The 13,823-nt window shown below is 41.1% G+C and overlaps 1 protein-coding gene across 1 annotated transcript in view; it reads right to left on the bottom strand.

The window, feature by feature from the left end:
* Nucleotides 1–13,823, bottom strand: part of SEC62 (SEC62 homolog, preprotein translocation factor) — a 31,913-nt gene that overhangs the window by 6,239 nt on the left and 11,851 nt on the right. Inside the window, exons 3-7 of the mRNA XM_075004208.1 lie at nt 11,958–12,063; nt 8,545–8,755; nt 6,808–6,900; nt 3,276–3,336; nt 1,299–1,418 (exon numbers count right to left, since the gene is read on the bottom strand). Coding sequence (XP_074860309.1) covers nt 1,299–1,418; nt 3,276–3,336; nt 6,808–6,900; nt 8,545–8,755; nt 11,958–12,063 — 591 coding nt within the window. The remainder of the gene's footprint in view (nt 1–1,298; nt 1,419–3,275; nt 3,337–6,807; nt 6,901–8,544; nt 8,756–11,957; nt 12,064–13,823) is intronic.

Below are 13,823 nucleotides of genomic sequence, written 5' to 3'. Positions count from 1 at the left end.
AAAGGGCGATACAAGGTTCAATGAGGAAAGCTAGAAAACAAACAGCTAGTAGATGGAAATGCCTGTCCCCCTACAATGGGATACCATAATTTGATCTTGACAAAGACCAAGTTTCCTGCATTGCATTTTGTATGCCTTCATGAAAAATAAGATGGCCAGTAATCTCACATCTGCATTTGAACGTTGTTTTTGCACAGCTACATATTACACAAGTTAAAAAACAAAAACTTGATTATCTCAGTCCACGTTCTCAAAGGTAGTTAAGGCTCCTAACTTCCATTGATTTCAAATTTGAGGATCTGGACCCAGATCCTTACTTGGCAAATTGCAAAAGAAATAAACCTGAGAATGTGCATGCCTATGTGTTGGTTCAGAGTTGTTCCTTAAGGGCATAGAGCACCTAGTTCTGCCAAGGAAGGAAAGAGGCTAGCAAAAATGCTGGCCGCTAGTACGATGCAACACACACCTGAAAGCTGTTTTACTGTGTTTTATATTCTATCTACAAGTAATCTCATATGAAACACAGGATTTTCCAGGTCAACTGATGCTACCTCTGCCCAAAGCCTGGACTGGCTTTTCATGAGGAGCAAACACATTCTCTGGCCTCTAGTTTATAGACAATGGTCTTTTTTTCTGCTCCATGTTGTCTCAAAACTTCGCTCGACGTTGGCCACTGTCTCATCCAGTATAAAGATGCCACTCCCATGACCACTTTTCTTATCTCACAACCTTACTAACACTTCTCACACTGGAGAGGAGCAGAGGCTTTAGTGCCTAAAATAAGAATGAAACGAGAGAGAGATCTAACTTGAACAGTAGACTATACAGCTCTGATGGGACAGAGCACTCGTGCTGTCCCAAGAACTATAATCTTTACTAGGTAAGATCATGATTGCACCCCCTAGCATAAGCCAGCAGCCTGAAATACACTTTTTTCATGCTACAATAGTGACATACTGTGACCATTAAGGCTAGTCATTGGCAGTAGTTCCCAAACTCTTCCCTTCCCCATGGCAAGCCAGGGCCTGGTGAAGGCAAAGCAGGGAGTCTGGGCAGAGCTGGCCTGGGTGCCTCTGGACATTCCTCCACACCCCATACTTTGGGGACCACTGGCCTATGGATCTTTTAAAGAATAGGGAGTAATTTTTTCACATGTTAAGTTGATGGAGATGAAGGAGCCTAAGTATTTATGTCACCTTTACAGCTTAGTCAAGGTCCTAAACCACTCACACACTTCCGAAAAATGTTACCCTGCTTGTCCTGGTCAGGTAAGTTCTATGACAACAAATGACACTTACCAACAGCAAGGAGGAGAATACTGGCTACAAAACAGCCTGCACCTACGCTGAGGTAATAAACACCTACTCGCATCTCTGCAGGCCAAAGCGGGAAGAGAGTTGCAGCTATAACAGCAATCACTAAACATGAAGATAAGAAGAGGTTGAGAAACATGGATAATCAAATTCCTAATTAGAGGCCTGTAATAATAGTATGGCTTGTTACATTCTGGTTGTACAACACTCTGAATAAGCATTTCCATTATTTGACTGTCATTCAGAAACACAGAATAGGATGTCTTTTGGCACACAAATACACATATAAACAACTGGCTTCGACCATAAACACCCAATAGAACATGCTGAAGTTTAGAAAGAAAGTAACTATCTCCAAACTTCAATTGTGTTTGGTTTTCAGACCCCTCCGCCCCAACCATCTGTATAGTTGTACAGTTTCTGCCCTCCTGCTACTTGCTCAAGTCTGCAATATTGTGGAAATACATCACTTTACAAGCTCAAGCACATTATAGTAATCCTCCAGTATGCATGATTTTGATTTGCACTTAACTTCCACTAATGCGAGTTAAGTGCAAACTGAAAGATCTCTGGCGCCCCCAGCTGGGAGAAGCAGGCGAGAAGGCCCGCCATAGCAGCTGTCTGCTAGCTGGGCTCCCCCAGCTGGGGAGAAGATATGCCACCATGTCTGTCTGTCTGCCCGCCCGGCTCCCCCAGCTGGGGGAAGCTTGAGGGGCAGACAGTGGTGCCACTGCGGCTTCTCCCAGCTGGGGGAAGCCAGGGAGAAGCCACGCCTGGCTCCCAGAGTGGCAGGGAGCTGGGAACCATGTGGCAGCCTGGTTCCCAGCTCCCACCAGCAGAGGGGATGGGGGAGCCAGGCTGCTGCCTGGTCCCCAGCTCCCCTCCACTCGCTGGAACCAGGAAACTGATCAGGCTGGTGCCCTGGTCAGTTTCCTGGCTCCCTTGCATTATGGGGGAAATCTGACTTACGCAGGGGTTGTGAGAACACAATCCCTGCATGCGCTGGGGGTCTACTGTACCTTTCAAAGCCCTAAATACATGTAATACACCGTACCTACTCCTTAGAGAAGCGTGCTGCTAAAGAGATGTAAACGTGGAACTGGGAGACAGCAATAACTACATTCTAATACTAGCCCCGACATTGAATCACCTACCCATGTGACTGTCTTGGCAAGTCACTTCACCTCCCTGCCTCAGTTTCCCTCATCTTATAACTTAGGAAGAATATTTACCAGCGTCAGAGAGGATTTTGAAAAGATATGTAAAATTTACAAGATAAAAAGCAATATAAGTGTAGACAGAACCTACTATACATAGCATACTGTACCCCAGATCTCCAACAGTTGTAATGCATCATGGTAAGGCCCTTTATATCCGATCAAAACTATTTATACATCTATTTTGAATATTTCCAAGGTCCCCATCGCCACAGTGGTTAAGCATAAGGCTCAGCATGAATCTCTAGAAAGGTGCTACCATGATTTCTAAATTCAGGGAAGTTGGGTACCTTTTTTTAGGTCCTAATCTTTTCAATTTCCTCATTACACAAAGCATCTAATTTGGAGTAATAGGACCGCGTGTAAAGATTAAAATTGGTCTAGACTGTGCTACAAAGATTGCTTAGACTAATGATCTACATAAATTGGGAGATGGAAGGGAAAAGGTCTGAATTATGAGTGTTCAGCACCTACTGAGGACACAATCTATTTGCGTTAAGTAACTGAAAGCTACAAATCATTTAGCAGGTAAGTGTAAAGTAGGTGCCAAATGATAAAAATGTTAATTCTTTGTCTCAATATGACAGAATAAAAATAAGCCTCACTATTCTGAGGTTTATGGCATGGCCCCTTCTCTCATTGTTACCCAGACTAAAGCAGGTGCCAAATTGGAGCCAAGTATAAACTCTAAAAGCTTTGTCCATGAGAGAGCGCGAGGGGGAGAGAGAGAGCCATTCATACTTACCAAGTACAAGTCCCATGGCAAATGTTTTAAAATGAACTGGGTCATAGATCCACACATATACCTGCAGTGATGATAATCAGGTTAAAAACAACAAATTATATTCCCAAATAAAGATGTTTGGAAAGAGCTTTCAGAGTCATTTTCTCGTCTGCATGTTTCTTTACCATATTACTCCAGTAGTATGTTACATTCATCACCAAGTGCCACTCCAGATCAGCACAGAACCATGGTATAGAACTGTGGTGAGGGGCATCGTAATGCAATATGTTCTGTAGTTTTAGATGAGATATGAAATCAATGGCTGTCAGTTATGCTCAGTGAAGTACCTGCAGAGGCAGATACATAACCTTCTGACTACTACCCTTTTAAGTCTGTTTGCTCCAGGATTTCATATTAGGTAACAGGCTTATGGAAATGAAAGCCTCAGAAATAATACTAAATCAAAGTGTTTATGGAGTTTTGGAGGTACTAACTATTAAATCATAACTTCCAGTTAAAAAAAAAAAAACCCCAAACAAGCAAGCAACTGCTGTTCCCAAAAGGAAAGGAAATATATACTGCTTTAAGTGATTAGAGGCGTCCTGGAGAAATTGATAAGAGGAATAGCAGGACAGGATGCTCTAAAAAGACAAATGTAGAAATAAACTGAAGTAAGGGAGATACGTTCTATGTGATAAGATCAAACAAACAGTAATTAGGAACAATAATTTACACCCATAGCAGGGTAGTGTCACCTTAATCCCCGCAGCTGCAGCACACTGTACCAAAGGTGTTTATGGGAAATACATATTCCACTTGAACCAGGAATTTGCTCACCCTATGGAAAAAGCTTCTTGTCAAAATGTAGAGAACTTTGAATTAGTATGATTAATGAATGTCAGTAAAACCAGATAGCATCTTCAGCTAGTAGTGAAGCCTCAACCTACCTGACAGCAATTAGTGTTAACCTTGACAGCTGAAAAGGTGACTTACATCAACTGCATACCAGCCACATGCAAACCCACTACTGTAGGTACCGACTCTGTGATTAAGGAGCTTCTCGTGATGTACAGTATGTAGGCTACACAGAGCACTGAAGCCAGCCATAACAGTCACAGTCCTCATGGAACACTCCTTTGCTGACCGCAGTCAGAAATGAATTTAAGGAAAATTTTGGAAACCACTGAGACACAGGGTCTATGAGACACAGTACTCTCTCAAAACACAGGAATTACCTCTTGTCTCAAGACAGATACACAAGAGCAAGACAGTATGGTGGAATTAGAGAAGTAAATTGTATCAGAAGGGTAGCTGAGTTGGTCTGTATCTTCAAAAATCAACAAGAAATCCCATGGTAACTGATAGACTAACAGATATTTTGGAGCATAAGCTTTGTTGGCAAAGACCTGCTTCGTCAGATGCATGAGCGGGGGTTCCAGAGGAGGGTCCAATTTATAGGCTCATGAAAAGGAGGGAGTCCCAGTCAAGAGGAGGGCCAGAGTTGACAAGGTCAATTTAGTCACATAAATTGTGTCTCACATTCCTCTTCTTTAAATTGGATAGGGAGGGTAAATAATTTTAGGCTACACTGCAATGGGGAAATCTGGTGGCAGCGCCTACTTTAGAATTCAGGCTTGCCTGACTCCCAGTTCCAGGTTCAGACTATGAGGTTTCTAGGTGGCAGCCATCTTGGCCTCCCTTCCTTTTAACTGAATTTGAAGCTCCAACTTTTGTTACATAAGAACAAGAACATAAGAACATAAGAATGGCCATACTGGGTCAGACCAAAGGTCCATCGAGCCCAGCATCCCATCTGCCGACGGTGGCCAATGCCAGGTGCCCCAGAGAAGGAGAACAGAAGACAATGATCAAGTGATTTATCTCCTGCCATCCATCTCCTGCCCTTGTTCTGAAGGCTAGGGCACCATACTTTATCCCTGGCTAATAGCCATTTATGGACCTAACCTGCAAAAATTTATCAAGCTCTTTTTTAAACCCTAATAAGAGTCCTGGCCTTCACAGCCTCCTCGGGCAAGGAGTTCCACAGGTTGACTGCGCTGTGTGAAGAAAAATTTCCTTTTATTAGTTTTGAACCTACTACCCATCAATTTCATTTGGTGTCCCCTAGTTCTTGTATTATGGGAAAAGGTAAATAATTTTTCTATATTCACTTTCTCCACACCATTCATGATTTTATATACCTCTATCATATCGCCCCTCAATCGCCTTTTTTCCAAACTGAAAAGTCCCAGTCTCTCTAGCCTCTCCCCATATGGGACCCTTTCCAAGCCCCTAATCATCTTCGTCGCCCTTTTCTGAACCTTTTCTAATGCCAATATATCTTTTTTGAGGTGAGGAGACCACATCTGCACGCAGTACTCGAGATGTGGGCGTACCATAGTTTTATATAGGGGAAGTATGATATCTTTTGTCTTATTATCGATCCCTTTTTTAATAATTCCTAACATCCTATTTGCCTTACTAACTGCCGCTGCACACTGCGTGGATGTCTTCAGAGAACTATCCACTATAACTCCAAGATCCCTTTCCTGATCTGTCGTAGCTAAATTTGACCCCATCATGTAGTACGTGTAATTTGGGTTATTTTTTCCAACATGCATTACCTTACACTTACCCACATTAAATTTCATTTGCCATTTTGCTGCCCAATCACTCAGTTGGCTGAGATCTTTTTGTAGTTCTTCACAATCCCTTTTGCTTTTGACTGTCCTGAACAACTTGGTGTCATCTGCAAACTTTGCCACCTCACTGCTTACCTCATTTTCTAGATCATTGATGAACAAGTTGAACAGGATCGGTCCCAGGACTGACCCCTGGGGAACACCACTAGTTACCCTCCTCCATTGTGAAAATTTACCATTTATTCCCACCCTTTGTTTTCTGTCTTTTAACCAATTCCCGATCCATGAAAGGACCTTTCCTCCTATCCCATGACCACCTAATTTACATAAAAGCCTTTGGTATGGGACCGTGTCAAAGGCTTTCTGGAAATCTAGGTATATTATGTCCACTGGGTGCCCCTTGTCCGCATGTTTATTAACCCCTTCAAAGAATTCTAATAGATTAGTTAGACACGACTTCCCTCTGCAGAAACCATGCTGACTTTTGCCCAACAATTCGTGCTCTTCTATGTGCCTTGCAATTTTACTCTTTACTAGTGTTTCTACTAATTTGCCTGGTACTGATGTTAAACTTATCGGTCTATAATTGCCAGGATCTCCTCTAGAGCCTTTTTTAAATATTGGTGTTATATTGGCCATCTTCCAGTCATTTGGTACCAAAGTGGATTTAAAGGATAGGTTACAAACCACTGTTAATAACTCCGCAACTCCGCATTTGTTTAAAAATGCTTCAAAGTGGCATGACCTACAGCGAGAGTTCTGCAAGTTCCCACCCATGCTGGTAGCTATCAAAAAACCAGGAAGGAACCAGTCTGGACAAATTATTCAGTCTCTGTATTTTATTGTCAATGTACTGGTCACTGATAACTAACGTAGTAGATGTAGAAATATAGGTTATACACCAATCTCACCTCATTTCCATCCAGAAAAAGTTGATCTTCATGTGGCTCAAGTTTAAATTTTCTCTTTGTTTCCTTTTTCTTGGGTGTTCCTGGGCTATCATCCTAAGCACACGTAATGAAGCATGAAATGGAAGAAATAATTAAAAACCAAAAAGATCTCAGATCCAAAGGTCCCATTTTGACTTCACTTTATCACTATTAGGAAGTAAATTGCTTAAAGTGCTGAAAAAGAACACTATTGCAGAAGCACTCTCCACTACTAGACAAAATATTAAATTGGGACTTCCATTTCTACATATGCAACATCATACACAAATTGGTGCTGTTTTATGTATGTGCAAATGTTAAGATAACAGTGTGCCACTCTGCATCTCAAAAGCAGTAGCTTGGAACCGCCATATTCTCCATAGTCATAATTAAGAGATATTTCATACAAAGCATGCCATGTAAGACACTATGTGAAATGCTGAAATGCAAAGCTCTGTCAAAAAGTGTATCTTCAGTGTGCACAAAGTAATGAAAGTTTGCTGCATGGTGGCAACTGAAACGTGTTGCAATTTTGAGTGGTGCAGTGCTAGTTCTGCAGTGATAGCAAGGGAGGTCATCTTCTTCCAGATGGGTGTTAAGAGAGAGGAGCAGAGGAGTGGTAAGCAAGGCATTTACAATGCTGAAAGAATGCTGCACAAGCATTACACACTGGGGGATTGCTCAGCTCAGGGACTCAGCAAAGACTACCAGAACATGTCAGGACTAGTGTTTTCCAGGTACATGGACTGAGGATGAAAAATAAGAGACACTGGCATAGTGCTTCTGCCTCTCTCATCCTGCACTTACCACTTACTCTGAAAGCCACAAGAACAAAGTGAAGACAAAGACTTGCATTGAGGAGACTGGTCCCAGGCTTTAAGGCAATGTACATTAAGAACTGAGACCCACCTGCAACATCCAGTGAGGTGAGAACAACTGCTTGATCTAAATACCGCCTAATCTAATTAAGTTTAAGATTTAGATTGTGGCTTTGCGCTTACCACTTATAATTACTTAAAATCAGATTTATATTTTACCTAAAACTGTATGTGGTGTGCTGGAAGCAGTTGAACAATCTCAGTTCAGTTTATAAAGGTTAGTGTGTATCCTTTTCACTTCGAGGAAGGTGCAGATTGGGTAAGAAACTTACACTGATCAGGTTCCTGACTAGGGCCAGATGGCGTATTCTGAGGGAGCAAGGCTGGGAGCTTGAGAGCTTTGCTGATACTTTTCTCTGTGTTATTTGTGAGTGGCTTTGGGAACATTCATTCCATCTAGTGGGGCTTGGGGCTCCACATGCTGGTGTGGTCCGTAACTAGAGCACATGGAGAAGTTTGATGCTTGTCACTAACAAAGCACTGTGAGATTCAGCCGAGGCTGGGGAGTTAAAGGGACACAGTGATACCCCAGTTTCAGGTTATACCCTAAGGATCCAATAGACAAGATAGAAAGATAAATGTGTTTTATTCGTTAGTGTAAATTCTATCATTACTATGAAATGATGAGGTACACAAATGGAAGCCAAGATGGGTTCCCTGGGCAAATTTACCAGAAATTTAAAGTAATGAGTATATTTTAAAGCCTAAATTAATAGAATGGCATGGAGATGGAAGGCTCAATTTTGGATCAAATGACCTTACCCTTTAAAAACTAGGTTCTTCCACAATAGTTAGTATCTACTAAGAGTTTTGACCATATTCCTTCTTGGGTTGCACTCACCTTCTTGCACTCTTCTTTCTCACCATCCTTTCTCTTTTCCTTCTCTTTCTCCTTCTTAGTCTTTTCATCTTTGCCACTTTCCTTCTTGCTCTTCTTCTCATCCTCTTTCCCACTCTCCGTCTTTCCTTTTTCTTTCTCTTTTTTTGCGTCCTTATCAGGTTTCATTTTCATCACCTTCAATGCTCGGTGAAAGAACTGTTTCTTCAGGAGTCTTACAATGAAATAAAACAGTTGCATTACTAAATCATTTAGGAGTTACTAGTATGCTGATAGTTTTATAAACACAATTACATTATTGGACATCTGTGACAGCATGAGGCAAACAGCATCAAACCAAGCAGAACTGGTTACAAAAGTACAGTGGGCCTTCTTCTCCTCTGCCTCTCCTATGTCTGCTGTCTTTGTACACCTGTAGAAAATGGGAATAAAACCTCTACCTTCCTGACTCACTTGCATTCGCAGAGATATAAAAAACAACAGGAACAAAAGAAAGGGGAAATCAGGTCCATTATTTAATTATTTTTCTTACATCCTCTCATTTGATACATTTCCTTTCAACATTTGTCTTTATTATATGTCAACATTTTCCACAGCAGCAGGAGATAAAGGAAGTGGCCCTAAAACTTATCAGGCTATGTGGTTCAGAGCTGCAGGTGGGTCCAAGATGTAGTGCTGGAACCAAAGTGACACGCTGAGAGAACTATATTCTGTGCTTCCCAAGCAGAAACTTGGTGCAAAGTAAAGAGAAAATGCCATCAACACTTTTACAGCTGAGAAACCAAGCATATGCCAACTGAGATAGCCAGAGCACACAATACTGTAGTCATGGCTCCAGCCAACACAAGGGCACATCAGTTTGGACCAGCAGGAAGCAGTGATTAAAACACCAGACAACCTGGCCCTTAGTTTGTGTTCTAGTTAAATTTGAATTACTGCCATCACTTCACCCATTAATTGATTCTTATCCTTTCATTATTAAAAATCAGCTGCCTGCGTCAGAGGGGTTTATGGTAAGTTTACCCAGATATTTCTCAGGGAAAAAAATCAGCTGAACTATTTCACTGTATATCACTATACTGAGTGATGTTAAAGTGAAACATATGCAGACAGAGGCACAACGAAACTAAAAAAAAAAAATCAAGTTTTCCTTTTTTTCTTTTCAATGAAGAGTAACTTCCATAAAATATCTTTGAAAAACAGTCCAGTTCTGCTAATCTGATCCTAAAATGCCTTGCTGTCAGCCTGACCATGCAGTTGCTATGCATACAAGTTCCCACTAAGGCCAGTGGGAATACAGTATCTAATGCATAATGTCCGTAGCATCGGGTCCTTAATCCCTTATTCAAAAGGAAAAAAACATATAGTAATTGCAGTTCTATGGGATGTGTTTTCCACATGAATTCCACTCTTGGTGCACACGTGCCTCCTGCTTGTAAGATAGGATTCTTTTGGCCAGCAGTGTCCAGTGGGGCCACACCTGTCCCCTAAGCTTCAAATCCACTTGCCTCATGAGGCATAAGTCAGGGGTGTCCCCAGCTATCCCTCAGGGCCTTTGCCAAAACAGAATGCCAGGGAAGTAGGACGAAGAGCAAGGAAGGAAGGCAATGTGTAATTCACCTGGGCAACACATCTCAAGGAACCACTTACTGCAAGGTAAGTAAACTTTTTCTTTCAGTGCTTGTTCACACTTTGACTTACAAAAAATCCATTTGCTTGGACAGATCTGCTTAAACAAGACAGGCAGGACAGCCCTCCTAAGACAGGCATCCATTCTAGAAGCCTCTGCCTATTGTGTGGCCCACAATAAGGGTCTGACTCCCCAGCCCTTCAAACTGATGTCATGAAAACTAAAAAGGCAGTCTTCACTGAGAGCAACCTGTACCTTATACCACTTAAAGATGAAAGGGAGACCCACCAACGCGTTAAAATTATACTGGGGCACATGGCTCCTGAACTAGCAGGAGGGCACAAAAACCAAAACTAACAGGGCCTTTAAGCAATCTAGCTACTCTAAACTAGAGGGGAAAAAATACAGTTTGTCTCTGGGTAGGAGGGAGATAGGCAGATATTATTGCTAGAAAACCCCTTTTGGAAATACCAGGAAGCTAAAGTTGTTTCAGGTGTAGTAACCATACAGTTTTGGAATGCCTTAAAGTGATCAGTTGGACAAAGTAAAGAGATTAGCTGCCATGTCACAGGAGGAGGATGAAACTGTTGCCAAGAACAGCTGTTCCTCTACCCCTTCCTCTTACATCCTCCTCTGTCTTTGAGGAAGGCAACCTTACCTTAGATGAGTGGAAAGAGGATGTTAGTTTGAGGGCATATGGCTGCAACCATCAAGCAGCCCAATAGGGCTGTAATCGATAAGTAGGAATCAAGGAACTGTTGGGCCTGTTTTGCCCTTATGTCCTTGAGTATGGGGGCAGGACATCAACAGCACAGGCCCACTCCCAACAAGCATTGCTGGCCAAAACAATCCAAGCCACGAAGCATCAGGTAAAATCCATGTGGACAATCACGGGAACAACAGGGCATTAAAAGCTTTATTTTGCTCCTACAAGACATAAAATAGGTATTTTGCTGCTTTTTGATGCAGCAAATAGGCTCATGACTGATTCATGCTAGAGATTTGTGGGTTATATAACCCACACCTTCAGAGCAGCAGTTCAACAAGAGTTCTTACAAAAGAGCAGCCATACTAGGTCAGATCAAAGGTCCATCTAGCCCAGCATCCTTCCAACAGCGGCTAATGTCAAGTGCTTCAGAGGGAATGAACTGAACAGGTAATGATCAAGTGATCCATCCTTTGTTGCTCACTCCTAATCCATCCATGGCCATTGGACCTATCCTCCAAGAATTTATTTAGTTCTTTTTGAACCCTGAGAGTCTTGGCTTTTACAACATCCTCTGACAAAAAGTTCCACAGCTGAAGGTGCGTTTGTGAAGAAATATTTTCTTCATCTGAAAGAGCAGCTATTCTGCTAAGCACATTAAAATGTGGAACTGGAATAAAGATATTTACTATTATTTTATTGTATTATTTTTTCTTCTAGGCGTGCTGCCCCTGCTGCTCCAGTGGCAAAGCCATCAATTATTGTGGGATTGGGCCCAATGAGTTCTTCTAACTAACAACTATAAAATTACAATGATTAATTTATAGGATTTCGATGTTATACACCACCACCAAACATTCTTTCCAAACATTCTAAATCAAAAGCGTACATGGCTTCAGCAGTCTCTTTTGAAGTAATTACAAAAGGTAAGGGGGAAAAGAGATAATATATACCTTTTGAAAGTATCTGTCTCTTTTTCAAAATGAACAAAGCAATTTAGGTCCTTCAGAAAATGGGACCACCACACTTCTGAAAATTGTACTTGTTATTAAGACTATTATCTTGACAAGAAAGCCATACCTATTGCAATAGTCAACTACAGACTCTCGAGTTGTAAATAAGGCTTCTTCTCCCTTCTTGGCTTTTGCCCATTTAGAATCCAAAAGGCAGTCCACAGCTTTTGAGGCTAAGGGGGGGGAAAAAACAATGAAAAACACAAACTTGTATTAATATACAGAAAGAGTTCACTTTAGTATTTGATCCTCCTTCTACCCAAATACTACCAATAAATAAATAAATAAAATCATGAGACTTTGTAATTAGTTAGCTTAATTTTGCTAAATATAGGAACAAAATCCTCCCTGCATAATGAAACAAAAGAGGCAAGCCACAGTGTTGGAACAGAATTCCCACTGATGCCAATGGGAACTTTGCCTGCATAAAGAATCCAGGTTCAGATGCATACTTTTTTACAATATTACATTAAACCAAGATCAAATTCTACCCAAATAAGAATTTTGTTATAAAAGACAACGTCTCAGAACTAAGGTGTGACGATTTTGTATTTTTAAGACATTTCAATGGACTCTTACAGAGTTCATCCCCTACAGTAGTTTGTACTGCTAGTGAATGAAAACCAAGAAGTTAAATTAATTAGTCAATTTTTACTATCCATGCTGACCTTCAGGAAGTAAAACATGCAAATAGTATTAAAAAGTCAGAGTTTTAAAATTTATTTCAAGGCATGACATTTTGAACATTACAGTTAAATCTTTAAATATTCGTGGCCAAAATCTATGAAAGGGAGCCATGTGCCCAACGAAAGAAAATCTGTTTCACATTGTGTTCCAGATTTTACGTCCAAGCTCAAAAAATAACGGCAACACACTAATCATAGAGCAGATAAGATTAAAAAGGACAGTTATTTATCCCAGAAAATTCTAATTAGCTTGTTTCCTGAGTTGCTACCCCACACCTTGTGCATAAACTAGCCTGCAAATCTCCAAGCATGTAGGAAGGTGTAAGCAAATGCATATAGGCCCAGAAATAGTCTAAAATCAGAATGGAGATTTTAAATTTTAAAACAACCAAACAAAACAAGAGCCCCAAATCCTATAACTCAACTTTCTGAGAGATACAATTAGTTACTTTAGGGCTATGTCTACACTTAGAAAAAACTTCAAAATGGCCATGCTAATGGCCCAATCAAAGAATACTAATGATGTGCTAAAATGAATATTCAGCACCTCATTAGCATGCTGCTGGCCACAGCACTTCGAAAGTGCCGCATTTCACTCACCCACAGCTCATCTACATCTACCTGCAAACATTGAAATCCCCTTATTCCTATCAGCTGAATTCTGTAGCCAAGGAACACCAGAGCACAGCAGCGCTCCAGCCAGCGTATAGGATTTCTCTTTCACAGAGGAATATTCAGGTGGTGGAAACAATGTAGTCAGTTCCAAATCCCAGTCTCATCACACAGGGCATTTTGGAGACAGAAGACCTGGCTGGACTGCTGCTGTGCTCTCGTGTTTCTTGGCTACAGAATGACTCTGTGGGGAGCAGGAAGAAGCAGGGGGCCACTGTAGTCAGATGTTTAGCCAGAAGAATTTACAGCAGAACTACCTTTGTCAATTCTTTCGCTGCACTAACTGGAGCTCACGATACATCTTTTTTCTCCTTTTTAATATTTACATTTTGTAAAATAGCTATCTCAAACAGGCTGCCAGCCCGGACCCCAACTGTGTCAATTCAAAGCTGAATGCCTTTGCTTTGTCTCAGCTCTCACCTTTCAGAAATGCTTCACAACTGATCCCATAATAATGTTACACCATACGTTCGACCAGTTTGAGCTTGTATGAATATAAAACACGAATATAAAACACAAATATAAAACACAAAAATCTTTGTTTTTGTAGCTAGGAAACAAGTTATGATTTTTTA

The sequence above is a fragment of the Carettochelys insculpta genome, chromosome 10, assembly GCF_033958435.1.
Source record: "Carettochelys insculpta isolate YL-2023 chromosome 10, ASM3395843v1, whole genome shotgun sequence".
Lineage (NCBI taxonomy): Eukaryota > Metazoa > Chordata > Testudines > Carettochelyidae > Carettochelys > Carettochelys insculpta.
This window is presented reverse-complemented; position numbering and strand designations above follow the sequence as displayed.